This window comes from Podarcis pityusensis (assembly GCF_964106645.2).
Source record: "Podarcis pityusensis genome assembly, chromosome: Z".
NCBI lineage: Eukaryota > Metazoa > Chordata > Lepidosauria > Squamata > Lacertidae > Podarcis > Podarcis pityusensis.
Genome location: NC_138044.1, coordinates 2,885,631 through 2,912,814, shown reverse-complemented (window position 1 = coordinate 2,912,814; position 27,184 = coordinate 2,885,631). Strand labels below are relative to the sequence as shown.

Sequence of the window (27,184 nt, the reverse complement as noted above, 5' to 3'; positions counted from 1 at the left end):
GGGGATGCACTGGGACAACCGATCTCAGTGATCACAGGTAGGAGGAGGAGTTATGCTAAGACCAGACCATGTCATTACCAAGGAGGCAGGTTTAGTCATAGTTTGAGGACTATTCATGCCAACACGACCTTACAAGGGGCCTCTTGGGACTTTGTGGAAAGCATGGCTTCCATGGGGCTGTCCCTGAATAAGTCTGGCCCAACTCATAACCGCGGACATGCCTTGAACCTGGTGTTCACCTCTATGGATGTGGGTGATCTGACACTAAGTAAAAGTGAAACGAAAGAAGTGGCATGGTCAGATCACTTAGAATCATAGAATCATAGAATCACTTCCTGGTGCAACTGGACTTCTCCACGACCCTTCTGCTCTGCAGGGAGGTGGGACCGATTTGGATGGTCTTCCCCCGCCACTTAATGGATCCAAATGGTTTCCAGAGAGTAGTAGGGGATGCTTTATCCCATGTTGATGGCCTTTCAGCTGATTCGCTGGTGGCCCGCTGGAATGTGAAGTTAACCAGGGCTATTGACTGTTTGGCTCCGAAGCGCCCTCTCCGACTGCATGGAGCCCAGATAGCCCCATGGTTTTCCATGGATCTGAGGGCAATGAAACAATCACTGAGACGGCTAGAGCGCCGGTGGCGGATAACCCATTCTGAAGCTGACCAGACACGGGTTAGAGCTCAGTGTCGAGCCTACCAAGTGGCGATAGCGACAGTGAAGAGGACTTTCTTCACCGCCTCTATTGCATCTGCAGAAAACAGCAGCAGGAGACTCTTTCAGGTGGTTCGCAATTTAGCGGAACCACCTGCTACATCGGGGCCCAGTATGGGCCACATGATCTTCTGCAATGATTTTACAAATTTTTTTGCACATAAAGTCCCTCAGATTTGGTAAGAGGTAGACTCCACCGTGTGAGCAGGGCTGGGAGTTGTTCAGCAACCACTTAGGAGAGGGCTAGAGTCCTGTCTAGTCAAGTTGCGTGGGATCAATTCCAGTCTGTTACCTCCAAGGATGTGGACAGGCTGCTTGGATGAGTGAAACCAACCAAGGCTAGGGACAAAGGTGAGAGCTGTTTCCTAGTTCTGCTGGATCTCTCAGCAGCTTTTGACACCATCGACCATAACATCCTTCTGGACCGCCTAGAGGGGGCACTGTTATACAGTGGTTCCGCTCCTTCCTCCTGGGCCGTGTTCAGAAAGTGGTGTTGGGGGATGAGTGTTCAGACCCCTGGGCTCTCACTTCTAGGGTGCCTTGGGGTTCTGTCCTCTCCCCCATGCTTTTCAACATCTACATGCAGCCGCTGGGAGAGATCATCAGGGGGTTTGGGCTGGGTGTTCATCAGTATGCGGATGATACCCAGCTCTACCTCTCTTTCAAATCAGAACCAGTGAAGGTGGTGAAGGTCCTGTGTGAGTGTCTGGAGGCGGTTGGAGCATGGATGGTGGCTAACAGATTGAGGTTGAGTCCTGACAAGACAGAAGTACTGTTCTTGGGGGACAGGAGGTGGGCAGGTGTGGCGGACTCCCTGGTCCTGAATGGGGTAACTGCGCCCCTGAAGGACCAGGTGCGCAGCCTGGGAGTCATTCTGGACTCACAGCTGTCCATGGAGGCGCAGATCAATTCTGTTTCCAGGGCAGCTGTTTATCAGCTCCATCTGGTACGCAGGCTGAGGCCCTACCTGCCCGCGGACTGTCTCACCAGAGTGGTGCATGCTCTAGTTATCTCTCGCTTGGACTACTGCAATGCACTCTATGTGGGGCTACCTTTGAAGGTGACCTGGAAACTACAACTAATCCAGAATGTGGCAGCTAGACTGGTGACTGGGAACGGTTGCCGAGACCATATAACACCGGTCCTGAGAGATCTGCATTGGCTCCCAGTATGTTTCCAAGCACAACTCAAAGTGTTGGTGCTGACCTTTAAAGCCCTAAATGGCCTCGGTCCAGTATACCTGAAGCAGCGTTTCCACCTCCATCGTTCTGCCAGGACACTGAGGTCCAGTGCTGAGGGCCTTCTGGCAGTTCCTTCGCTGCAAGAAGCCAAGTTACAGGGAACCAGGCAGAGGGCCTTCTTGGTAGTGGCACCCGCCCTGTGGAACACCCTCCCTCCAGATGTCAAAGAGAAAAACAACTTCCAGACTTTTAGAAGACATCTGAAGGCAGTCTTTTTTAGGGAAGCTTTTAATGTTTAATAGGCTACAGTGGTACCTTGGGTTAAGAACTTAGTTTGTTCTGGAGATCTGTTCTTAACCTGAAACTGTTCTTAACCTGAGGTACCACTTTAGCTAATGGGGCCTCCCAATGCTGCTGTTGCCACTGCCGCACAATTTCTGTTCTCATTCTGAAGCAAAGTTCTTAACCCGAGGTACTATTTCTGGGTTAGCGGAGTCTGTGACCTGAAGCGTCTGTAACCTGAAGCATCTGTAACTCGTGGTACCACTGTATTGTATTTTAATATTCTGTTGGAAGCTGCCCAGAGTGGCTGGGGAAACCCAGCCAGATGGGCGAGGTATAAATAATAAATCATCATCATCACCATCACCATCATCATCATCATCAGGGAAATGTCTGGAGTAGTAGCATGCAGCAGTGCATTTTATTAGGCAAGATTGTGTTCAAAAATCTCTATGTTAGGAGAAATGAAACACAAATGCATATGAATTTTTAATGTGTTTTTTAATAAAAGAATCACAAACATGCAAAAATGGAGCAAATTCAACACAATGAAGGGAATGAGAAATGGGGAGCAACTGAAATTGACAGGCTCCTTCTTCCACAACACCAGTGAATCTGTCTGGAAACCAGCCCTAAAAGCAATGGATTCTAATGGTAGAAAATATTTTGTCACTCTCCTGATGCTGAAGTCTCTGTTTGGAGGCATACCAGGGGCTCACAATGATCAATAACTAACTCCTCAGCTGAGCACACCAAATGTTGGTATCTATGAGATGTTTTTATTTGTGTGTGTTTTTAAGACATGCAGTGTTTTTCTTTAAAAGGAAAACAGATGGAATATATCACACACACATACAGCTGCATTTTGTTTTAAGAGTGCAGAATATGCTAAGGAGTATTGGGGTGGGGAAGAAACCAATGCAAGCTTGCCTGTTTTGCACCAAGGTCCAGTTATCCAAGGTGAGACCAGGATGCTGAAATAAATGAGCCACATGTAGAGGCATATTTGATGTAAAAACAGCCAAAAGTTGTGAAGGGGTGGGGTTATGTTTTCTCTCTCCACCCCTCACCAAATTATTTCAAATCAAGTTAGTACAGTATATTTAAATGCAATTTGCCAGCTGCCCCACCTGGAATTTTGGCAGAGCAATTTTTCAGGGAAAAAAATAGTGATTTCCTTATCCTGGAATTGCAGCTCCTCCTTCAGAGACCTTCAACCCACTTTTGCCTCCATCTGCACAGTTCAGAGTTTCCAGGAAAGCAAGCAAATAACAATAATAATAATAATAGTTGTTTTAAAAAATCACTGGTGCATTCCTGCTACCCACATTTACGCAGAAGCAAGTCCCACTGAGTACAGTGGAGCTTATGCCCAGGTAAGTGAGTACTGTTCAGGATTGAAGACTAAACCAGTTTGAAGTCTCTACTATGGGTAGGCTTCAAATTCAAAATTTGTCTTTGGTGTTTAATTTTGGATGAGACTCTTGAATGCAATGTTAGCAGACCACCATAAGAAGCTTTAAGAAGTCAGGTGGGGGCAGACATTTTGCTGCCTGAGGTAAAGGGCAAGAGAGCTCACTCCTGGATAGTTGACTAGAGTGGCTGTCCCATCTTACTTCAACCATGGCAGCATTCTCCAAAGCTCCCATGGGCAGCAAGTTGGCTCAGGGGCCAATAACTTAGAAAGCGACCTTCTATTGAGTCAGGTCACTGATCCACTTAGCTCAGCCTTGTCCACACTGACTGACAGCTGGGGTTCAGGCAGGGGACATTCCCAGTCCTATATGGAGGTGTAACCAAGGACTGAACCTTCTGCATGTGAAGCAGGAGCTCTACCGCTGACCTGCACGCAGGTCTCTCTGCTGCCTCTCAGCCCCCCGCACCTGCTGCCTCGCTTTGCTCAATGGTAAAGTGGCCCTGGGGGAGCTCAAAGAAAGCAGAACCACAGGTGCCCACATCACTGGTGCAATTTGTGCCACACCTGGTGCTTATCTACAGTGCCGGATTTCAGCCACACTGGTCTGTTTGTAATGCAAAAAGTTGAGCTCCCCCCCCCCCCAAATCCCCCCACCCAACATTTCTTCCCAGGGCTGGAGCCTTGCCAAGAACAAAGCATTCATGGCAGATTCAATAAGTCCCTGAGCTTCAATAAGTAACAGATATGCAAGCAGAGCAGAGGAGTGGGTGGAAGTCCAGAAAAACCTTGCTTTCAGCTGGAGTCCTTATTAAAAGAAAACAAGAACAACCACAACCACTCCTTGTGATTTTCACTGGCTCTTCAACAATGGAAGAAAATGAGGGAAGCTGATTGTTCAGACTGCAGCACTCTTGGATGCAAACAAGGGCTTCATCACAAGCCTCAGATGAACAGTTTTTGTGTCCAGAATCAGTCACCATCTCCTCTCCCTCTAGGCTGTAGTTGTGGTTTGGGGTATGGGGCATGTGAGGAATGGGTTCTGATCTCCACAGGGGATCCAAGCCAACAAGCCGTGTGGTCAGGCTGGACATTGGATGTGGCCCAGGAAGACCTGCCATCTTCACATAAACCCCACCGTACTGGGCTCCCACCTGCTCAGGACTGCCCTTTACATCATTCCCCGTCCCCTGGTGGATCTCAGCAGACAGAAGATGCTTGCCACAGTGACCAGGATGATGGCAACGAAGAGGAGGACCACGCCAACCCAGGGGCCGTACGCTGTGCCCTTCCAGAAGCCAGTCTCCTCGGCCGGAATCATGTTGGTGAGGTTCAGCATGTATCCCAGGGCCCAGCCGATGGATGTGTCCCCAGCCTGCATGTAGGAACAAAGAAAATGTTGTAAAAAGACTCACACAACTGGCAACGCTTCTCCTGTGGCTACTTCCACTACAAAGCGCTCCCTCGCTCGAACACCACAGCGATCAGCAGGTCCCCTCTCAAAACTCCCTGCATCTTCGTCAAACAACAGGGCCCTGCATGTTCCAGAAGAATTCATGTTGCTAAGATCATAACTGCTTTTTTGCAGGCAGAATACAGGTTACCAAAAGCACAACTGGGTTTTTTTTTGGGGGGGTGGGGGGGGAGGCTCATATTGGTTATTGAAACATGTTGGTTGGAATCTGAGACAGATAGCAAGCAGCAAAAGATAAACTTAGGCGGTAACAGAATGAACATGTTTAATTTAAATATAGATCATTCTCTACCTAGGTCTACATCTAAATTCAAATTATGCGCTTAGGCACACTTTGTGTATGCATTATAGACTTGGGCCACATTCACGCCATATATTCAAAGAGACACGATACTCCTTTAAACAGTGCTGGTTTCTCCCAAAGAATTATTTGGGAGCTGTAGTTCATTAAGGGTGCTGGAAGTTTTTGGGAGTCACCTCAGAGAGCTGCAATTCCCAGTGTTCCACCACCTTCAAGTTCCACTCTGGGAATTGTAGCTCAGAGACGGGGAATAGGGGCCTCCTAACAGCTCTCAGCACCCTTAACAAACTACAGTTCCCGGGGTTCTTTTGGGGAAGCCAGCACTGTTTAAAGGGGTATCATAGGGTTTTAATGGCATGGTGGCCCAGGATTCTTTAGTTTAGAGGAAAGCCTATTAAGAGGGGACATGATAGAAGTGGATGGAGAAAAGCTTTTATTCCTCTCACTTAATGCCAGAACCTGTGGACAGCCAATGAACCTGAAAGTTGGACGATCCAGCACCGATATAAGGAAGTCCTTTTTCACACAGAGCCTAGTTAAACTAGGGAACTCTCTCCCACAGGAGGAAGTGATGGCCACCAATTTGGATGGGTCTGCTCTGCATCGTCAGAGGTAGGAATGCTTCTGAATGCCAGCTTCTGGAAACCTCATGAGGGGTGAGGGCTCTTGTGCTGGGGCCCGGCTTGCACCTGGCTGGCCACTGTGAGAACAGAATGCTGGACCTGATGGTCCCTTGGCCTGATCCAGCAGCCTCTTCTTAGGTTCTTACCTTTTTTTGGAAGGCGATGTTGGGGAAGGTGCTGTTGTCAAATTTGTAGCCCCGTGTAAGGATGAGGTAGATGAAGGTGGTCACTGAACAGTAATCGGGAAGCCTCTTCTCTAGGCCTGGTGCTTTCTCAAGAAGCTAGATTTACAGAAGCATGGCAGGAAGAGAGGAGGGAAGAGAAAAGGCTTGATATTCTTCTCAAATGCAAAACACAACTCTGACTGCTCCCTCCCAACCTTCTTGGGTCCTGTCCCACCCGAGGAGAGGGTGTTCCTGGCTGTCACAGGGTACTCCTCCTGCTCAACCCATTCTCCTACCCCAGACTCACTGGCCTGGGGGGTTTCCTGTGAGGAAGTGCAGCCATCTGGCTGAAAAGGATCCCTCATTGTTGTGTTAAGGCCTGTCTTCTAATTCCAGTTATGTCACCCACAAAATTAACCTTCCAGCTTCCAGGACATCTCCAGCCATCCAAAAAGGGGCATTGCAGAGCCCTCTGCCCTTTCCTTAATTTTGCATGGCTGTGTTTTTCCTTTGTCCCTGTTTTTGCCTCTTTCCTGGTCCTGAAGGAAAGCAACCATAGAATCACAGAATTGAAGAGCTGGAAGGGAGACAAAGGGCCACCTACTTCAACCCCCTGTGATGAAGGAATCACAACAGGTATGGTCCTTGCTCCACTTACACTCTGCCTTTCCCTCAAGAAACACAAGGTGGCACACAAGGTTCTCTCTCTCTCTCTTCCTCTTCCTCTCCCTCCCATACCCACACACCATTTTGTCTCAACAGCCCTGTGAAGTAGGTTAGGCTAAGTGAGAGAGAGAGTGAGTCACTCAATGTGAGCTTCGCAGCTCAGGATCCTGCCCCAACACCATCCACTGGTCTTCAACTGGTGGGCTGGGACCTGCCAGTGGGTCACAGCCTGATCCAAGGAGGGTCACAGCAGAAATATAAGATAAAAGACTAAGATATGGGTCCCCCAAATGCATGTTTGGGTAAAATTGGGTCCTGGGTCTAAGAAGGTTGGATGTATCTGCACTGTACACCATGCTACCCTACAGCTGAAACTGAAATATTTTGAAAAATCAGATTTCTTCTTAAACAGCCAGGACCCAAATGTCTGGTGCGTGCTTCAGTTTGCATTGGAAAAGCCCCCCTTACGAGGAAACCCACCTCGGACCAAGTTGCATTGCATATTTCGTTAGCAGCCTGCTCCAGGTCGCTTGGGGTGGCCACATGTCTCTTCATTTGTGACTGGATGAAGTCCACAGTGTAGAAGAAGGCAGAGAAGGCCTGTTGAGGAGGAGGAGGAGGAGGAGGAAGGAGAAGAAGAAGGTGAGGAGGGTGTGGCATACCACTGGTCGCACTTCCTGGTCATTATAATAATCAATTTCATTTTATTTTTATTTTTTAAAAAAGGACCTATTTACATAGCACCAAGCTAAATCATGGAACTCCCGCAGAGGCACTGCTGGTTTGCAACTTGCATGGCCTTAAAGGAGGACAAATTCATGTGGGGGGGGGCTATAAGTGGCCCCTATCCATGATGACTATGCTCTGACTCCACAGTCAGAGGCAGAAATGCTTCTGAATACCAAGTTGTGTCAGGGCCGGAGTCAGGTGTAGGTCAGCAACAGTACCATAAATGCTATGAGACCAGTGAAGTTAATTCTTCATTCAAGGAGACAGACCACAGCTCCAGCCCAGTGGTCTCAGCAACGCTTTCTAGGAGGTCTTGTCCTGATGAAGCAGTTGTGAGGACTGAAGGTCCCCCCCCCCTTCCCAGGGGCTCCTCCTCTCCAGGACTCCTCCTCTCCAGGAACTTTCCCTCACAGTCTCAGGCTGCGTCTCCGCATATTTGATTTCTCTGTGTGTTCTGGACCAGAGGGGAAGGTTGCTGGTCAAAGCAGGAGTGGGAGACTCCCTGGCATCAGCTACTGCCTTGGAGTCTGATCTGTGCTCTGCCACAGCCACTTCCCACTCACCAAACCCAGTCTCCCCTTCTGCTTCTGACACCTCCTCCTCCTCCCAGTCTGCTCCCTCTTCTCCCTCTGACCACTCAGGGTCCTCCTGACACCAATCCCCTGGCTTTGAGCCTTCTTCCCCTGCCTCCCAGCACTTCTCTGAATCCAGCCAGTCCATGACACGTTGCTGGAAAGCACAGAAGGGGAGACAGCTCTTGCACGCAGGTCCTGCTGGTGGGCTTCTCATAATAGACTTTTAAGTTACAGGGAACCAGGCAAAGGGCCTTCTCAGTGGTGGCACCCGCCCTGTGGAACGCCCTCCCACCAGATGTCAAAGAGAAGAACAACTACCAGACTTTTAGAAGACATCTGAAGGCAGCTCTGTTTAGGGAAGCTTTTAATGTTTGATGCATTACGGTATTTTAATATTTTGTTGGAAGCCGCCCAGAGTGGCCGGGGAAGCCCGGCCAGATGGGCGGGGTATAAATAATAAATTATTATTATGTTATTATTATTTTGCTTGGCCACTTTGAGGACAGCATGCTGGACTAGATGGGCTGCAAGCTCTTCTAATGCCCTTATTTTACTTAATAGCTTGTGGTCATATGCTGAGGTTAGGACTCATGAGCCAGGGTCGTAGTACTGTCTGACAGTGCCTGGGGGGTGGGAGCAAGTGTGCACCCCCCCCCGGGGTGGGGATGGAGCCTGCTTACCCAGCCCTCACCATTGCCACCACTAGATGGGTGGCACCACCCCTGCCTGGCATGGAAGCGGCCGCCCGTCTGTGTTCATGCAACTCCCATCAGCTGGCAGCCAGGTGCTCGCATGCCAACCACATGAGGGGGGCACCTGGTCCCCCCCCCAAGATTCTGTGCCCGGGGACACAGCCCCCCTGCCCTCCCCCTCTACACCACTGTCATGAGCAATAGACTGTGATGTGTTTTTTGTTTATTTGTTTCAACCCAGTTATTGGCTTAATCAGCCACAAAGTTGCTGAAACATCCAAATCGAGCAGAGGTTATTATTTAAACCCGTTGGCCGCTGCCAATATATGGATAGCAAAATGTTGTTTTCATTAAATAAATAGGCCTGACAGCCAATAACTGTCATGGTAAGTTTTGGGAAATGCTAGAATCCATTAAGTTTCCTAGTTAAATGCATTTTATGCAGAAGAGAGTTTGGAAAACATTTCCAGAAGGAAGGGACTAATTTGGCAAAATGTTACCACTGCTACAGAAAAGATTCGTGGAGGTGTCTTACTGAGATGCTTTTTGTTTTATAATACTGCATGTTTTATAAATGTACTTAAATAACCCCCCTCTCTGCCCATGTATTCTTCCCACCTTCCAGATTTAAGAATTAAAAGTCTACGGGGGCCTACCAGTGGTCCATGGGCCACCGGTCAGAATCCTGTAAGCAGGTGGAAAGGTGCACACCACATGGACCAATGGTGCAAGCAAACAATATCCCAAATTGTTTAGGGGAAAATGGGGTGTTATTCAAACATTCCCCAGTAGGGGGCAGTAGTTTACAAAACCCCTGATACTAGAAAACAGAGGCAGGTATTCATTTAAGTAATCCAAATGAATGAATTGTTCATACAGTCACAGACCAATAAAAGTAGACACACAAAACAAAGCATCATAGGAGCCAACTCCTAGGGGCCAAGGTCCCTTCAGCCCCCCAATAAAATATTTGAGAGGGCCACCACTACCCCCCAAAAGTTGATGGGGGTTGCCTTTCAAATGGTGTGTGTGCACTGCATTTTGTTATTTATTATGTGGAGCAGGGTTTATCTGCGGACTCCCCCCACCCCTGAAATATTTTATTCCAAGTTGGCTCCCTGCAAAGCATGCACCTATGGTTTAATCTAACAACTACAGTGTTTGGGTTCACAGAATTTGAAGATTAGAAACTAGGAAAAATATGAGTAGTCATAGAAGTTTTGGCCAGATCAGGGTGGAGGGCTGAAGGCTGAACTATGACTTGGAGGTCACTGTCCTCCCTTCCTCTAAGGAAAATAGGAAAATGCCTTACACCGAATCAGACCAGTTAATCTTGCTAAACATCACCTACACTGAGTGCCATCCGCTCTCCAGGGTTTCCCAGTCCCACCTGGAGATCCCACTAGGGACTGAACCTGAGACCTGCTACATGCGAAGCAAGCGCTCTAAGGCTAAGCTGCAACCCTTCCCCTTAAATCCTTTGCAAGACCCTGATTAATTGGCGGCAAATGCAATGTGCTCTACACATGCCCAGAGGCACCCTTTTCCATCTGTACTTTGTGTATTCTGAATACTGGTCCTGCTATTTGAGCCAAGGCTCAAAGTGGGCCTCCCTTCTCCCATGATATTCCGCCGCCTCGAGCTACTCACGATAAAGTTCCCTGTAACACTTGGCTGGAAGACTTGGTCAAAGGAGCAGTGGGAATAGGGGCACGGAGTAAACTGGAAGAGGCTCTCCACGTGCTGCTGGCACTTGGCTGCATTTCCAGAGCCGCTCATGTTGACTATAGCGGTGGGGAAGTAGCTGGTCGGCTTCTCCGCTTCAGTGCATGGCGAGTCATAGATGGTTGCCACTGTGAAGTTCTTCCAGTATCCTGTGGGCCAGCAGGGGTTGCTCACCTGGAGAACATACCTTCCAGCCTGTTGTGGGTGAAAATAACCAGTCTGAGTCAACCAACAAAACACCAGGCCCTTTGGGATTCTCTGGAGTTTGTAAAAAGTAAAGGTAAAGGTACCCCTGACCATTAGGTCCAGTCATGGACGACTCTGGGGTTGCGGCACTCATCTCGCTCTATAGGCCGAGGGAGCTGGTGTTTGTCCGCATGCAGCTTCCAGGTCATGTGGCCAGCATGACTAAGCCGCTTCTGGTGAACCAGAGCAGCGCGCGGAAATGCCGTTTCCCTTCCCGCTGGAGCAGTACCTATTTATCTACTTGCACTTGATGTGCTTTTGAACTGCTAGGTGGGCAGGAGCTGGGACTGAACAAAGGGAGCTCACCCCGTCGCGGGGATTCGAACCGCCGACCTTCTGATCAGCAAGCCATAGGCTCTGTGGTTTAGACTACAGTACCACCTGCGTCCCCTGGAGTTTGTACTATCATTGAATTGTGGAGTTGGAAGGGACTCCGAGAGTCACCCAGTCCAACCCTCTGCAATGCAGGAATCTCAACTAAAGAATCCCTGGCAGACAGCCAATGAAGGAAAGTCCAGAGGGAGCCTCTTACCACTGGAAATTTTGGGCTAGGATGGCAGCCCCCAGATGTCTCACCTCCAACCCTACTCCCTTACCTTCAGCACCTTGGACAGAAGCCTCTTCAGGATCTGGTCCCTGCCGTAGCAGAGGAAACTGTGTGTGTAGACCTTGTAGGTCTGCCCGTACAGCCGCAGCATCACCTCGTTGGCAGGTGTCTCGATAGTCTCTTTTGTCTCAAAGGTGATTTGGGTGGAAGCTCCTCCCAGGTCCATGGCGCCCACGGTCTTCTTCTTGGGCTGGACCCACTGTCCAATCCATCCGTACTGAATTAAAAGGAACAGGAATGGTCATCTTAAAGGAGCTGCCTTCGAAGCGCAGAACTGGCCTGCTGGCTCTTGACTTAGTTTGCCAGAGCACCCGAATGCTCATCCTTTCTACGAGGCATGCTTTTTTCTCTGCATGGTGAGTTTCTCGTTTGAGGAACCTGTGCCCTGGCAGATGTTTGTGGACCAGCTCCCCTCACCCCTGAGCACTGGGCCTGCAGGCAGGAGCTGATGGGAGGTGGAGTCCAGCAGAACCCAGAGGGAACCCCTCTGGCTTTAACCATTGTGTGCAAAGCCTCTGGGGCAGAAACTGCACTGTTGCAATGTCCTGTTCCACACCTGGCAATGGATGACTTTGGTTCACGTTTAATATAGTAAAAAGGGGTCGTGGAAAGAAAGAAAGAAACTCTCTTCTACCTTGATGAAGTTCTCCAGGAGGTAGTTAGCTGTGACCCAGCCAAACACACCCTCATCCTCTCCGCTCAGGATCTTCGCTCCACGGAAGTCAAAGGGGTACTGCTTCATAGTGGAGCTCACAGCTGCAAGGACCCTGTCCGAAGCCTCGGGGTCAGTGAGACTGTCCAAAAAACAAGAACATTTGTTTAGATCAGGCTGCAAGTTGGACACCAGTGACCCAAGCAGCCAGCTAGACTCACGGGTGCAGAAACATGGGAACATAGGAAGCTGGCTTATACTGAGTCAAACCATTGGTTCACCTCACTCAGTACTGTCTGCACTAACTGGCAGCAGCTGTCCAGGGTTTCAGGCAGGGTTTCCCACAACCCTACCTGGAGATGACAGGGATTGAACCTGGGATGTTCTGATTGCAGGGCAGATGCTACCACTGAACTAAGGCCCTTCCTTCAACTCTCCTTACTCAACAGCAAAGTAGTGCAAAGCAGGCAAAACTGAACTGGATGGACAGTGTTGTCTTGTTGTTGCTGTTGTTGTTCATTCATTGCATTTCTATGCTGTTTTATATTTTTAAGGGGGGGAAACCTCAGTGCTGTTTACCACACTGAAGCATCAAATAAAACAATCCTGAATAAAACACTGAATCAAACATTCAGAGCAACATTCAAAGCAAGAGGAAACTAAAATGTAATCTAAAAGATTCAAAGTGAAAGGAAGTCAAATATAAAATGAACCTTTGAAACAGCATAATTAACAAGAGAATAAGATATTATCATAAGCATATTGTTAACAGTTAGAACCCCAATGCACACACACTGATTGCTCATGCGCACACAACTTATTCACTGGGCACTGGTGATGGTCAACACCCTTCAAAGAAACTGTGGGCATGAGGAATTGTGATCAGCGCTACGTGTGCAAATGTAACAATTTGATCTTTTAGTGTGGCAGCACCTACACTTTGGAATTCCCTGCCTCTTGATATCTGGCAGGAACTTTCACTGTGCTTTTCTAAAAACACAGCCATGCCTACCCAGATGTTTAGAGAGTTGGTGCAAAGTTTTGATTTGTTTTTAGTCTATTGTTATTTTAACTATTCGAAAGTCTTAAATTGTTGTTAATTTTTCTTATTGACAATTTTATTGATTTATCCTTTTTTTGTGAACTGTTTTGCAGTGTGTGTGTTTTACAATCAAGCAGGGTATAAATTTTATGAAACAAAATAAATAAAATAAATGTGTAATCCTATGCGGCAGAGATAAATCATGCTCCAAAATAATAAAGTGGGTTACAATTGCAAATTTTAAACACACATGCAAACACACAAACATTCACGTGATATTCAAAAGTTAAAATGCGTGAAAGGTGTGTGTGTGTGTGTGTGTGTGTGTGAGAGAGAGAGAGAGAGAGAGAGAGAGAGAGAGATGCTACTCAGCTGGGCACCTTTTGGTCTAGGACCTGTCCAGAGAGGACAGAAATCGCTGCCTCAGGGAGTATAATTTTGATGCTGTGAAGAAGAGCCAAGTGGGAAATAGATCTGATCCATGGAGTGCAAACAAAGGATTAGAGCACCTTCAGTATCCAAAGCTTTGGGGCTCAGAAAAATGGTTTCTAAGACAGTGGGAGGGCCCAAGTGGGGTTTATGAAAATATGTGTGTGTGTGTGTGTGTGTGTGTGAGAGAGAGAGAGAGAGAGAGAGAGAGAGAGAGAGAAGTTCCTCCCCCGCCTTGTAATACTAGAATTGAGGATCATCCAATTAAGTTGATGGGTAGCAGGTTCAAGCAAACGATGGAACTCACTGCCACAAGATACCACTGGCTTAGGTGGCTTCAGAAAGAGACTAGACAAATTCAAGTCATGATGGTTGTCTGGAAACACCAGCTTTAGAGGCAGTCTACCTCTGAAAGCCAGTTCCTGGGGAGCTGCAGCCATGACAACCAGTGATGAGGATGACATGGCAATGATAGATAGAAGCATCAAAAAATGCCCCGAGACACCAGACTAGGCTACGGAGTTCTCACTTGAGCAGTCGCATGCCGGCCGTGGCTCCCAGGTACAGAGGGGTGGCTGCATGCCTCTCCTTCGGAACATCGCCCTGGGCCTGGTCAAGACACGCCTGCAAGCTCCGTCCAGCTGCTGAGGGGTCTGCAACATAGCTGGAGATGCCACCACCTGCGGATGCAACCAGAGACAAAGCCATCATTCCCAGTCTAGGGGCACAGTAGGGGATGGGCATTCAAAGGAGAAGGTGGCACTGACCATGCCAGTTGGTCATTGGTCAGAGGGAGTCTCTCTGGAAGTGCATTCCCAGCGCCAATCAGCCAATGGCACAGAAAGTACATCTTCAGAGGTGGCTTCTGTCACCTCCAATCACACAGTGACCGCCACTGAACTCCGCAGGTGTCAATCGTCTGGTGCCATGGTGACATCAAGTGGTTGGCAGGTGGGTGGTGTGGTGTGGTGGGTGGCCGTATTGACGTAGGCATAAGCAGGAACATAGGAATCTGCTTTGTATCAGCTCATGCCTTTGATCTATTTAGCTCAGTATTGTCTACACTGATTGATAGCAATGGCTCTCCAGGATTTCAGACAGGGAGCCTGGAGATGCTACTGAGGAGTGAACACCTGGGACCTTCTGCTGCAAGGAAGATGCTCTACCACTGAGCCACGGCCATCCCCTTGAGATGGCGTTCCAAAGAACATCTGAAATTAGACTCTCTGTGTTAGGGTTCATCCACACTTCCTCTGGTCCCTGACCTAGAAAGCACATGTCCAAGCAGTTTTCCGCTTGTCCCGCCACTTTCCCTGGGAAAACTCACTATTTGGAGCTGAATTGGAGCAAACGTTCATCTGTGGGGAAATCTGATTGATGTTTGCTCCAATTCAGTGGTAAAGAATGGGTTTTCCTGGGGGAAAGCAGCAGGACAAGCGGAAGTGTGGAGGAGCCCTTAGTTTCCTGTTTAGGTATATAGAGTGCCATAGAACAGGGGTGTCAAACTCAAATTCATCGGGGGCCGCATCAGCAGTTTGGTCACCCTCAAAGGGCCGGTTGTATCTGTAGGACTATGTGTCCACTCTTTATTATCAAAAATTATTGTCACTGCATTCAATTATTACTGTTTTTTGTAATAATATAAGCATGCGCTCAATATAAAAACAAGTGGAGGTTTCCTGAATGTAAAGTGGAGGTTTCCTGTGCAGAACAGCTGGCGCCGCTAGAGGGCAGACGTGCTCTGGCTTGTAGGCTGCTGCGCATGCGCTGAAGAGGCGGCTTTCTTGTGTCAAAAAAAAAAAAGCGAGAATAAAAGGTGAAGGCTGGCGGCCGGCGGCAGCTACACGGGCCACATGACGAGGTCTGGCAGGCCGGATGTTTGACATCCGTGCCATAGAACATAGAAAGCTGCCTCATATGGAGTCAGACTATTGGTCTTGTCTACGCTCAGTATTGTCTACACTGACTGGCAATAGCTCTCAAGGGTTTCAGGCACGGAGTCTCTCCTAGCCCTACTTTGAGATGCTAACAAACCATTCTACGTTCTAAATCTTATATTAATAATCCAAAAATTGAGAGAGCTATGTACAAGATCTACTACAGAAGTCACAAACAGAAAACTCATTCAAATTGTGTCCAAAAGCAAGATTCAGAGATCCTTTAGCCAGGCTCTTGCAGATATCAACAAAGGTAAGTTTGATCAAACGCTGATATCTTCGTTGATATCTTATCTTCGTTGATATCTAACCCTTGAACGTAACATTGCCGACACTTCGTTTGATCAAACTTACCTTTGTTGATATCTAACAGGAGCCTGGCTAAAGGAACTTTAAAGACTGAGTCTTCCTTTTGGACACAATTTGAATGAGTTTTCTGTTTGTGGCTTCTGTAGTAGATCTTGTACATAGCTCTCTCAATTTTTGGATTATTAATATAAGATTTAGAACGTAGAATGGTTTGTTAGTGTTTTGTGTGCCGCTTATGTGCTGCTTACGTTATACTGGTCTACTATGAGAATTGGCAGCATAGGTTCATTTTTTCACTACTTTGAGATGCTGGCAGGGACTGAACCTGCAACCTTCCGCTTGCGAGGCAGGTGCTCTGTCAGCTGAGCTATGACTCTTCCATAGGTCACATGGATAGGGAGTCTACATGTGAGAAGATGTAAGCAGAGTGTGTGCAATGATATCGTTAGGAGAATCCGCATGGCCCCAACGCTGGCTGGGGGGCCTTTCAGAGAGGGGGCTGGAGGGCACAGCAGCAAGGCCAGTCTAGGCTTCAGGGTCCAGGGACCCCTGGCGGCAGGTAGGGCGGGGATCCTTGCGTGGGGTAGCCTGGCTTGCACCTCCTCAAAATCATGTGCCCAGGGCTACAGCACCCCTGGCCCTCCCCACCATATGGAGGGAATGCCTCTGTATAAGCCTGCATAATTTATGGGGCTGGGGGCTCCACTTTTGTGGGTTCCCAGTGGCCACTGCTCTGAGCAAGTAGAGTTGTCTTAAACATCACAGTGGCATGGTTATTGACAAAATTTACTACACCACCATTTGGATAAAGTCCTCCTAAAGGTAAAGGTAAAGGTACCCCTGACCATTAGGTCCAGTTGTGGCCGACTCTGGGGTTTCGGCGCTCATCTCGCTTTACTGGCCGAGGGAGCTGGCGTACAGCTTCCGGGTCATGTGGCCAGAATGACTAAGCCGCTTCTGGTGAACCAGAGCAGCGCACGGAAATGCCGTTTACCTTCCCGCCAGAGCGGTACCTATTTATCTACTTGCACTCTGATGTGCTTTTGAACTGCTAGGTTGGTAGGAGCTGGGACCGAGCAACGGGCGCTCACCCCGTCGCAGGGATTCAAACCGCCGACCTTCTGATCGGCAAGCCCTAGGCTCTGTGGTTTAACCTACAGCGCCACCTGCATCCCAAAGTCCTCCTAGCTTTCCCCAAAGCTGTGTAGAGCCAGCATGAAATGGCCAGGGGATTAACTTGTGCCCTTTACATCGCCGTGGCACGCCCTGTTGAGCCACCCTCTGGGTCCCAAAACCATTTGTTAGTTTGGCACGGGCAGAGCACCCACCTGGCTCTCTGCCTGGCCTCCCATTGTGACATATTATTTTATGTTTTGAAAACAAGCACCTGGGCCTTTTGTGCCATTTGCCCAACTGATGCCAGCTCTGGAACAGAGACCACATTGCCTTTAAAAAAAGAAAAGGAAGTTGGCACTAAAGATTTCAAAGCAGGTGGGCGAGGCTGGTTCTTTGTCTGGCGCTCCGTGGGAAAAGGGAAAGGGAGAAAATGGTGGACTGGCCAACCCAGCTTCTCCTGTGGCATGCCCACTGTACAAAAGCCAGATTGGAAAGCTCAGACAATGGCCAGATCAGAGCCAGCCACCACAACACACTCCCAAGGCAGGCGCCACCAGTTTGACCCAAGAAGAAACAAATGTCACATTGCGCAAGATGGAATCCTAGAGTTGTGCTCTTAATAATAATACTAAATTTTTATTTATACCCCGCCCTTCCTGGTTCAGAAAACCGGGCTCATGGCAGCCAACAACAAATTCAAAACACTTACTTGATGCAACAAAAAATAGCATAAAATACAATACAAAACATGAATAACAATAAATTCAGAATTCAAAAATCAATTTAGGGGGGGAAATCCATCCAATAAACATTAGATGATCACCAGGGCTATCTGGCCAAATTACAGTGGTGCCCCGCAAGACGAATGCCTCGCAAGACGAAAAACTCGCTAGACGAAAGAGTTTTCCGTTTTTTGAGTCGTTCCGCAAGACGAATTTCCCTATGGGCTTGCTTCGCAAGACGAAATGTCTTGCGAGTTCTTGCGAGTTTGTTTCCTTTTTCTTAAAGCCGCTAAGCTGCTAAGCCGTTAATAGCCGCTAAGCTGCTAAGCCGTTAATAGCCGCTAAGCCGCTAATAGCCGCTAAGCCGCTAATAGCCGTGCTTCGCAAGACGAAAAAACCGCAAGACGAAGAGACTCGCGGAACAGATTAATTTCATCTTGCGAGGCACCACTGTAGTCCCATTTGGACCAGCGAGGAGACCAGGGGAGAATTAGCTGTGGGATCCCAAAGTGGGGAATCTTCATAAAAAGGGGAGGGAAGGAGGGGGAATAAAAGATCAGGCTAAATTCAAATTGAAAGCCAGGTGGAATAGCTCTGTCTTACAGGTCCTGCGGAAGGAGGTTAAATCCTGCAGGGCCCTAGTCTCATGGGACAGAGCATTCCACCAAGTTGGAGCCATCACTGAGAAGTCCCTGGCCCTGGTGGAGGATATTCTGACTTCCTTAGGACCTGGAACCTCTAAACTATGGTTATTCATGGACCTTAAGGTCCTCTGCAGGGCAGACCAGGAGAGGCCATTGTCTACTGCATCTTTGCAAGTGTCTTCCAATCAGGGCTGCAGATAATTCTGCCACATCACTAACTGAGAGGCAATTCGAGCCCTATTAAGAAAAATGGCGATTTCTGACCAGAGTTCCCATTGCCCCTCCATGAGTCACTGCTCTCTCCTATCTTCCCTCAGGTAGAAATGCAGGAGTTTGTTTTCTCCTGGGGCAGGTCATTTTCTGTCACTGTGCCAGAGAGTTTTTCAAGGACAAGAGTAGACCATCGCTTCAATTTTAATTGCGTAATTAAAGTGAGACTTAATTCTCCTTTGAGAAAATAGGTTTCCTTGGTGCAGAAAAGATATGGTGGGTCTGAGTTAAAGGAGGATCCTCTAACAAGTTCCAGGCTGTGGCAACAAGCAGAGTCGACTACAGATCTTTCGTAAGCCTAACCAGCTGACCGGCTAAGATTTAAGATAATCTGCTTGTAGCTTGCGAAACCTAGGACCTGCGGTACCTTAACTTGCCAACAAACCGCGACATCTGTTGAGGAACTGAGTGATGTTGCCTCCAATTGCAGACAGAACCCTCTAATTTCAAAATTATTTTTAAAGGTAAGCCTTCAGTCAGATGCCCCAACTCCCCAATTCTACAATACATCCCCATTCTGTTAACAGCATGATTGGGAGCTGCAGTAAGGGTAGAGCGCCCCCTGAAGGCTGGGATGCCTAACTGCGCACAAGCCACACTTACCTTCTACGTCACACATGCTGTGTTGACTGACAATCCCAGTGTCATTCTCCTTGTCTGCAGGCCACTTGTACACAAACATGGCAGTGTGGGAAGATCCGGCATCCAAGACAATTCCATACTGGGCACAAAGAAAAAAAGGGGGGGGGATGTTAGCTTCAGAAGGAACTCTGGATTACAGATGGCCAAGCCCTGAAACTCAAAAGGTGACTCTTGACAAGAGGCTTCTCTGCCTCACAAATTAAACCACCTCACAGGGCTGTTGTGAAGATCCAGCAAGAGGAAAAACCCACCTGTCCGACCCAACCAAGAGGCACAGCTGTCAACTTTTCCCTTTTCTTGCGAGGAATCCTATTCGGAATAAGGGAATCTCCCTTTAAAAAAGGGAAACGTTGACAGCTATGCCAAGAGGTAGCAGGCACGGGTGTGCCATTTAAAGGGGCTCAATGGCTAAGTATTATATTTAACACCTTACAAGAGGAGAAAATGATTGGAGTTTATGAAATGATGCATAGCGTGGGGAAAGCTATGCGTTTCCCTGTCTCTTTCGTAATGCTAGAACTCGTGACATCTGATGGAGCTGAATGCTGGAAGGTTCAGGACAAATAAGAGAAAGTCCTTCTTCATGCAGTGCAAAGTCCAACTGTGGAACTCCCTCCTGCAGGGGGCAGTGGGGGCTACCAACCTGGGAGGCTTTAAAAAAAGGAGCAGTCAAATTCATGGAGGAGAAGAAGAGGACTATCAAAGGCTACAAGATGCCAGGCCTTTACTCTGCCTCCACCATCAGAGGCAGGAATGCTTCTGAATAATGCCAATTGCTGGGGGACACAGAAGGGGAGGGGGCTTTGGCACTCAGGTCCTACTTGCAGGTTTTTCCATTGGGGCATCTGGTTGGCCACTGTGAGAACAGGATCCTGGAGGGGCCCCTGGCCTGACCCAGCAGGCTCTCCTTCTGTTCTCATAAATATTAGCGTATTTTTCGCTCTATAAGACACACCCGACCATAAGACGCACCTAGCTTTTAGAGGAGGAAAACAAGAAAGCAATGCAAAACCTCTTGAGCGAAGAGGAAGGAGGGATCCCTCTTCACTCAAGAGGCTTTGCATGGCTATCGCTGAAGCCAGGAGAGCAAGAGGGGTTGGTGCACACTGATCCCTCTTGCTCTCCTGGCTTCAGCGATAGCTGCACAGCCTGAATTTGCTCCATGAGACGCACACACATTTCCCCTTACTTTTTAGGAGGGGAAAAGTGCGTCTTATAGAGCGAAAAATACGGTGCATTTTTAACCACAGTGGAAGAGCAATCTCTGGGTTCAGTCCTACTCCCTGCCTTGCAGAGCTTCTTTCACTTCCGGTTTAGGAGCAAATGGTGAGATAAAATAAAAATTAAGAAAGTTGTGGGGGAGGGGGTAAGTATAATTCCTGGATGGTGGTTATCCCCTAAAAGCCCCCACCCTTACTGTTACAGTCCCTCCCTCAATCATGAAACTCACGGGGTGACATTTAGGACAGTCACTCCTTTCTCTCTCGCCCCCTACCTTGCAGGGTTGATGTGAGGAAGTGAAGTGGGTACCTGATGACTTTCTGGGCTCTCCTTCATTGGAGGCTTTTAAACAGAGGCTGGATGGCCGTCTGTCATGAATAGTTTAGCTGTGGTTCCTGCATTGCAGCGGGTTGGACTAGATGACCCTTGGGGTCCCTCCCAACATTATGGTTCTATGAAAACTATGCATGCAGCCCCAAGAATGATGGTAGAATTAAAAAATAAATAATGAATATATAAAATAAATATAATTTATTTAATTGAATTTGAATTAATTAATTTAATTTGAATTAATTTAATTTAATTTAATTTAGAGAGGACATAGGTAAAGGCTTTCCAAATGCACACACAGAAAGGAACCAGGACTGAATGCGGATCCCCTGGGGGCTGGATCCCATTGTGTTTCTCTGAGCAAGGAGAGTAGCCTCTGAGCACATGCAAAGTGCCACCATCTCTCTTCTGAATACCAGCAGGCAGCTCTCATATACCTTGGTTTAAGCGACAGGACTCCTGTTGGTTTGGGATGGGGAATGGAGCCGCCACACCCCTGTCTTTTAAAATGCAAACTGAGCTTTGTCCACACTTAACTGTGCTTCAAGTGCAGGATTTCCATACAGGGATTACAAGGCTACTCACTTCAGAGCTGATATCCTGGACTTTGCTCTTTGCCAGAGAGCGTCAGGAAAGATTCAGCTGTCACCTGAGCAGAGAGACCCAGAGCTCCTTCTCAAAACAGACCATGGCAGGAGAACGGCAGGGTTCTCAACGGTTCCTGTCCTTTTGACCATCTATGGACTGAACAGCCATTCTATAAATAGGTCCTTTCTTCTCCCTCCTGCTTGCCAAGGCAAACCCCACCAAATGCCCATGAAGAACAGGGAACTGAAACACACAAGGCTTCTGCAGGGGGTGGAGAAGGGGAACACCCATCACCAATGAGAGATGCAGGAGGAATTCGGTCCTCATGTAAATGCAAACCTACCCAATTCACATTTCCCAAAGCAAGAAGGGAACTGAAACAGTTCTGGGTATCAGAACCTTAGTTTCCCTGAATCTTGCAGTGCAGCCTTTTGGCCAATCAAAAAGGCCAAACTGAAAACCATGCACAAATATGCATATATCAGGGGGAAGTGCGCATTAAATAATTCACAGTGTAACGTACAAAACAAAATGCATTGTATTAGGAAAACTACATACAGAAATGCATATATTAAGGAGAAAGGTGCACTGAGACACTGTTGAGTTTTCATGAGGGCATAAAAAAATTATACCGCACTGTCAATAATTAGACTATGCAGTCTATACAGCTCAATACTGCCTACACTGACTGGCAGGGACCCATCAGGCAGGGAGATTCTCCTAGCGCTGCCTAGAGATGCCACTGGAGGCTGAACTTGTGAGCTTTTTACGCAAAGCAGGAGTTGCACCACTAAAGGGATGGAGGGGCAAGAGATCCAGTGCCCACTGCAAAAGAGGGCAGGGCATCAATGCCCCTGAATTGATCCATACACCTATATTACAGGTGAGGAATCCTGAAGCTAATAGAGAAGCGATGAGCACAAGAACAGCAATGGAATAATTGATTATTACTACTACTTGGTGTTAAACTGTTTGGGAGCTGGAGAGCGTTTGCCCAGAGAATTTCCTTGTGCGGTGCAGGGGCCTTTGACACACCAAAGCCATGCACCCAGAATGTGGTGCTGAACTCACAACTCCCTGGTAGACCCCTGAGTTAGCAGGAACTTCTGATAAGCCTTGGTCCAGTATATCTGAAGGAACGTCTCCACCCCCATCGTTCTACCCGGACACTGAGGTCCAGCGCCGAGGGCTTTCTGGTGGTTCCCTCGCTGCGAGAAGCCAAGCTACAGGGAACCAGGCAGAGGGCCTTCTCAGTAGTGGTGCCCGCCCTGTGGAACGCCCTCCCACCAGATGTCAAAGAGAAAAACAACTACCAGACTTTTAGAAGACATCTGAAGGCAGCCCTGTTTAGGGAAGCTTTTAATGTTTGATGCATTACTATGTTTTGATATTTTGTTGAGGGCTGCCCAGAGTGGCTGGGGAGGCCTAGCCAGATGGGCGGGGTATAAATAATAAATGATGATGATGATGATGATGATGATGATGATGATGATAAGAAGCTTGGAGGGGGGTAGGAAAGATTCCATTTGCCAGGCAATCTCAGATCCATTCCCAGATGGCAAAGTCCAGCAATGTCTGCCAAAAGGCCGGGTAGAAAGAAGGCAGTGGGACTAGATGACCCTTTGGGTCCCTTCCAACCCTACAATTCTATCATCAAGTGCATTTGCGTCAAATCGTTCTCCCTGATTAGAAGAATACATAATGAAATGCACTTGCTTCAAATTGCCCTCCCCACTTAGAAGAATGGCCCTCAAGATTTTGCCACAATTGCATTATTGGCAACTTAAAAACTTACACAGAAAGATAAACTATTATTTATTTAGAAAGCTGCCATCAAAGGAACAGAGCGCTTAAAAAAAGAGAGGCCCCTGCCTGTAAGGGCACGCTAGGGAGCAACCGGAAGCATCTGAGAATTTTCTTCCCAGTTAACCCTTCTGTTTCCCCCTTCTCAGAAATTCAGATTATCTGTCCTGTGGGGCATATGGGAATGTAGGAAGAGACCCACTGGGTCAATTTTGCTGCAGTTGTATCAGCTGAACTTTGTAAGGCACAGGCAGCGGGATGCTATTGGCAACTCAAAGTAACCAAAACTTTTAAAAAGGCCAATGCAATTCTAGGCTGCATCAATAGAAGCATCCAAATCAAGGGAAGTACTAGTCTTGCTCTGTTCTGCCTTGGTCAGACCACACCTGGAGTCCTGCGTCCAGATCTGGGTACCACAATTTAAGAAGGATATTGGCAAACTGGAAGTCATGCAGAGAAGGGCAACCAAGATGATCAAGGGCCTGGAAACTGAGCCTTATGAGGAGTGGTTGAAGGTGCTGTGTATGTTTAGCTTGGAAAAGAGGAGACTGAGAGATGACAGGATAGCCATCTTCAAATATCTACAGGGAGGATGGAGCAAGCTTGTTTTCTGCTGCTCCGGAGGGTAGGACCCAAACCAATGGATTTAAACAACAAAAAAGGAGATGTCGACTAACCATCAGGAAGAGCTTTCTGGCAGTAAGGTCCATTTGGCAATGGAACAGGCTCCCTTGAAAGGTGGTAGACTCTCCTTCAGTTGAGATGTTCAAAGAAAGTTTGGATAGCCACCTGTCAGGGATTCTTTAGCTGTGATTCCTGCATTGTGGGGGGAGGGACTAGATGACCCTTGGGGTCCTTTCCAGCTCTAAGATTCTATTATTTTATTTAGCTACCCATCAATAAACATTTCTTGGGAATCTTACAGCAATATAGAAACCCAATACTTCACTACTTGGCTGTTCTTCTGTATTTGGGCTTGCTCCCGTGTCCAATGGGCAGGTTTCTTCCAGCCTTTGCCAACTTGGAGTCCCCACCCACCCACCGCCATTTTGGACTACATCTCCCATCAGCCCCTGCCAACACAGCCATCAGGAGGGCCGCAGGCTTTTGTTCATGGAACCACAGAAAACTGCCCTGGCCCACTAAGAAAACAACAACAACAGCTCATACTATCAGCATGAACGGAATCCTTGGACACATATTCCTTCCTCCTCTCCCTCAGCCGTCCCCTGGGGGCAGCCATTCCATCAGGCTGCCTCAGCAGGAGACATGGGATGCTTTGCCGAAAGACCAGCTGCACTAAGCACCTCCTTCCCTTGAACAGCGCCAGCATTTGGTCATTACAGAAACAACTGTTTAGGAGTTGGCGCCTGAGTTTGATTCCCACCCCCTTGTCCTTTGTGTGCCATGTTATATTCTGTTCTTTAGACTGCAAGCCTGTAGACAGGGACTGTCTAGTTTTAACTGAGTGTGTGTCAGCTACTCTGAGAGCTCTGTTTTATTTTTCTTCTCCCTCCCCTCCCCTCCCTCCCTCCCCCTTCTTCTTTTTTCTTTCTTTCTGTTTCCCTTCTTGGTCTTTCTCTTTTTGATATGTTAAGAAAGAGACAAAAGTGTAATATGAAAACCTCAGTAAGTTAAAAGTGATGTTATGTAATTTTTTTAAAAATTACTATTTATATATTGTTAAGATTGGTTAATTGTAAAGGAATTGATGTAGCAACTACTGTGGTTCCCCCCCCCCCTTTGTTAATGTTGAATTATAAATAAAGTATCATATCACAAAAAGAAAGAAAGAAAAGAAAAGAGCCTTTCTGGCCAGCAAGCACAAGCACTTGGGACATAAGTGCTCTACATGAAAGAAACAAAAAGCATTATTAAATGGGAGGGAGATAAGCCTTCACGTTCCAACAAGTAACAGCGCACAATGGAATGAAATAGCAGCTTGTGCTTTGCCACTGAAGGATGGTGGCGGCTGGCTATTGTCCAGCTCCACAAGGCAATGAGGCTGCCCCACGGAACCCAAGGATGCAAAGAAGGCTCTTCTCTGTCAACTAGTGATAAGGAGACCGAAGCCTTGCAAAGCCATCTTGAAAACTCCCTCTCTTGACCTCTCAGGCTAAACCCACACTGCCGAGGCACCTGGAACCAGCTCCATTAGCGGGATTTGGGACAGGGCCAGCTCCAGATTTTGAGATGGGTGGGCTCTTCCTAGGTGAACCTCCCACCACTGATGATGTCCAGTCCACAGAAAAGCTCAGTCAGAGATGGCAAGGGAAACAGAGGCAGCTTGCTCACCTTCTGGACCCTCCTGTGCTACTTCAGAGTGAGAAACAGGCAGCAACAACGAGAGGCAGCAGCCCTCCTTTGGAGGTGTGTGCATTGGAAAGTGCCCAGTGGTGCCAGCTCATGATTGCCAGCCCTCGTTTGGGGCTAGCACTCAGTGGCAGATGACATGCTTTGCAAGCAGAAGAGGTCCCACGTTCAATGTCTGCATCAGCTCTGGAAATTGCTCTCTCTGCTCACTGCCCTGGAGAATCACTGCCAAGCAGAGTAGGGACAATGGTTGGCTGGGTGGAATGGTAGTCTGACTCAGAAACATGAGGACGTCAGAAGATGAACCCTCATGGATCAGGCCAAAGGCTCATCCGAGCCAGCATCCTCTTGTCACAGTGGCCAGCCAAATGGGAAGCCCACAAGTAGAACCTGGGCACAACAGCAGCCTCCCTACCTGCAAGTCCCAGCATTTGGAGACATGCAGCCTCTGGCAATGGAGGTAGAACACAGCCATTGTGGCTGGTTGCCTCTGAGAGTCTGATCCTCCATGAATTTGTGCACACACCCCTTTTAAAGCCATCCTCCTCCTTCTGGGAGGGAAGTTCAGAGTTTAAGTTTAACTTTGCCCTGAGTGAACTACTCTCTTTTGTCTGTCCATAATCTTCCAAGATTCACCTTCATTGGATCTGCCAGTTTATTTATGCAAAAGAAAAACAATAAAATAGAAATTAAAAAGGGGGGAAATGCAAGAAAAGGACAAGGCACACCATGACCTCAAAGAATAAAAGATTAAACAGTCCCAGAGTTCACATTAAGTATATTAAAGTTGCCAAATGTTCATAACTGCCATTGTTGTGTGTTTTGTAAGTCTTTGACTTTTGTAAGTCTTTTGTAAGTCTTTGACTTACGAAACAGGCAAAATTATTGTGGTTTTCCTTTTCCTTGCATAAAGCTGATTTACTGCATCATTTTCTCTGCTGTTGCTAAAGTCCAAATCCTTCTGGACCAGGATGGTAAGTTTAGGTTATCAAAATCTTACCTGTGTCAAGCGGCCGCTCATCCAGCTGCAATTAGCAAATGCGGAATCAAGTCCTTAGACCTGATATCCTTGTTATGCCCCATAAACATAGACAGCAAAAATAATTCTGTATTATCACCTGTAGCACCAGTAGCAGTTCCTTATGCGCATCAGACCAAAACCCTCATATTGGAATGCGTTCCCGCCAGGGGTGGTAAAATGTTTTTTTCTAGTACGATGAGCAAAAAACCTCTGTCTGCTTTCCCTACACCAGAAGACTGAGCTAACAGAGAGACAGCTAAACTGCCATTCCTTCTTCCCAGAAGTCATCAACAATAATACAATTCTATGATTCTCTGGTTCTCAAATGACCTCCTTTCAGAAGAGCCCATCTGTTGATGGAACATGCTTCCATGTCAAAAGGCAGGGCAGCTGAACACTGTCTCAGAACCAGCAAGATAATCCCTGGAGGTCTTCCTTGTTCTGTAAACCCTCTCCTGGTGAACAAAATGCAGCCAAGAATCACAGGACTATAAGGGACCCTCAGATTACATCCAAACTAAACCCATCATTGCTTTTGTAGGCAGTACCAGTTGCTTGGAATTGCAAGTGGGGAGTGAGCTGCTGTTGAATTCAGGCCCTGCTTGCACACTTCCCATAATGAGCCTCTGGTTGACCACTGTGAGAAGAGGATACTGGACTAGATGGGCCCCTCTGGTCTGATCCAGCTGCTGCAGGGCTCTTCTTTGGATAACGTTCTCAAATTTGCAACAATGCACACATAGCACCAGCCTT

At 47.7% G+C, this 27,184-nt stretch overlaps 1 protein-coding gene across 1 annotated transcript in view; it reads right to left on the bottom strand.

Annotated features, from left to right (window-relative positions):
• Positions 1 to 2,658: 2,658 nt before the first annotated feature.
• The window catches only part of ENTPD2 (ectonucleoside triphosphate diphosphohydrolase 2), a 39,468-nt gene continuing 14,942 nt past the window's right edge, over positions 2,659 to 27,184 (bottom strand). The window contains exons 2-9 of the mRNA XM_080990949.1: positions 19,117 to 19,234; positions 14,045 to 14,195; positions 12,027 to 12,186; positions 11,382 to 11,609; positions 10,465 to 10,734; positions 7,299 to 7,418; positions 6,135 to 6,269; positions 2,659 to 4,965 (exon numbers count right to left, since the gene is read on the bottom strand). Coding sequence (XP_080847075.1) covers positions 4,762 to 4,965; positions 6,135 to 6,269; positions 7,299 to 7,418; positions 10,465 to 10,734; positions 11,382 to 11,609; positions 12,027 to 12,186; positions 14,045 to 14,195; positions 19,117 to 19,234 — 1,386 coding nt within the window. The 3' untranslated portion in view covers positions 2,659 to 4,761. The remainder of the gene's footprint in view (positions 4,966 to 6,134; positions 6,270 to 7,298; positions 7,419 to 10,464; positions 10,735 to 11,381; positions 11,610 to 12,026; positions 12,187 to 14,044; positions 14,196 to 19,116; positions 19,235 to 27,184) is intronic.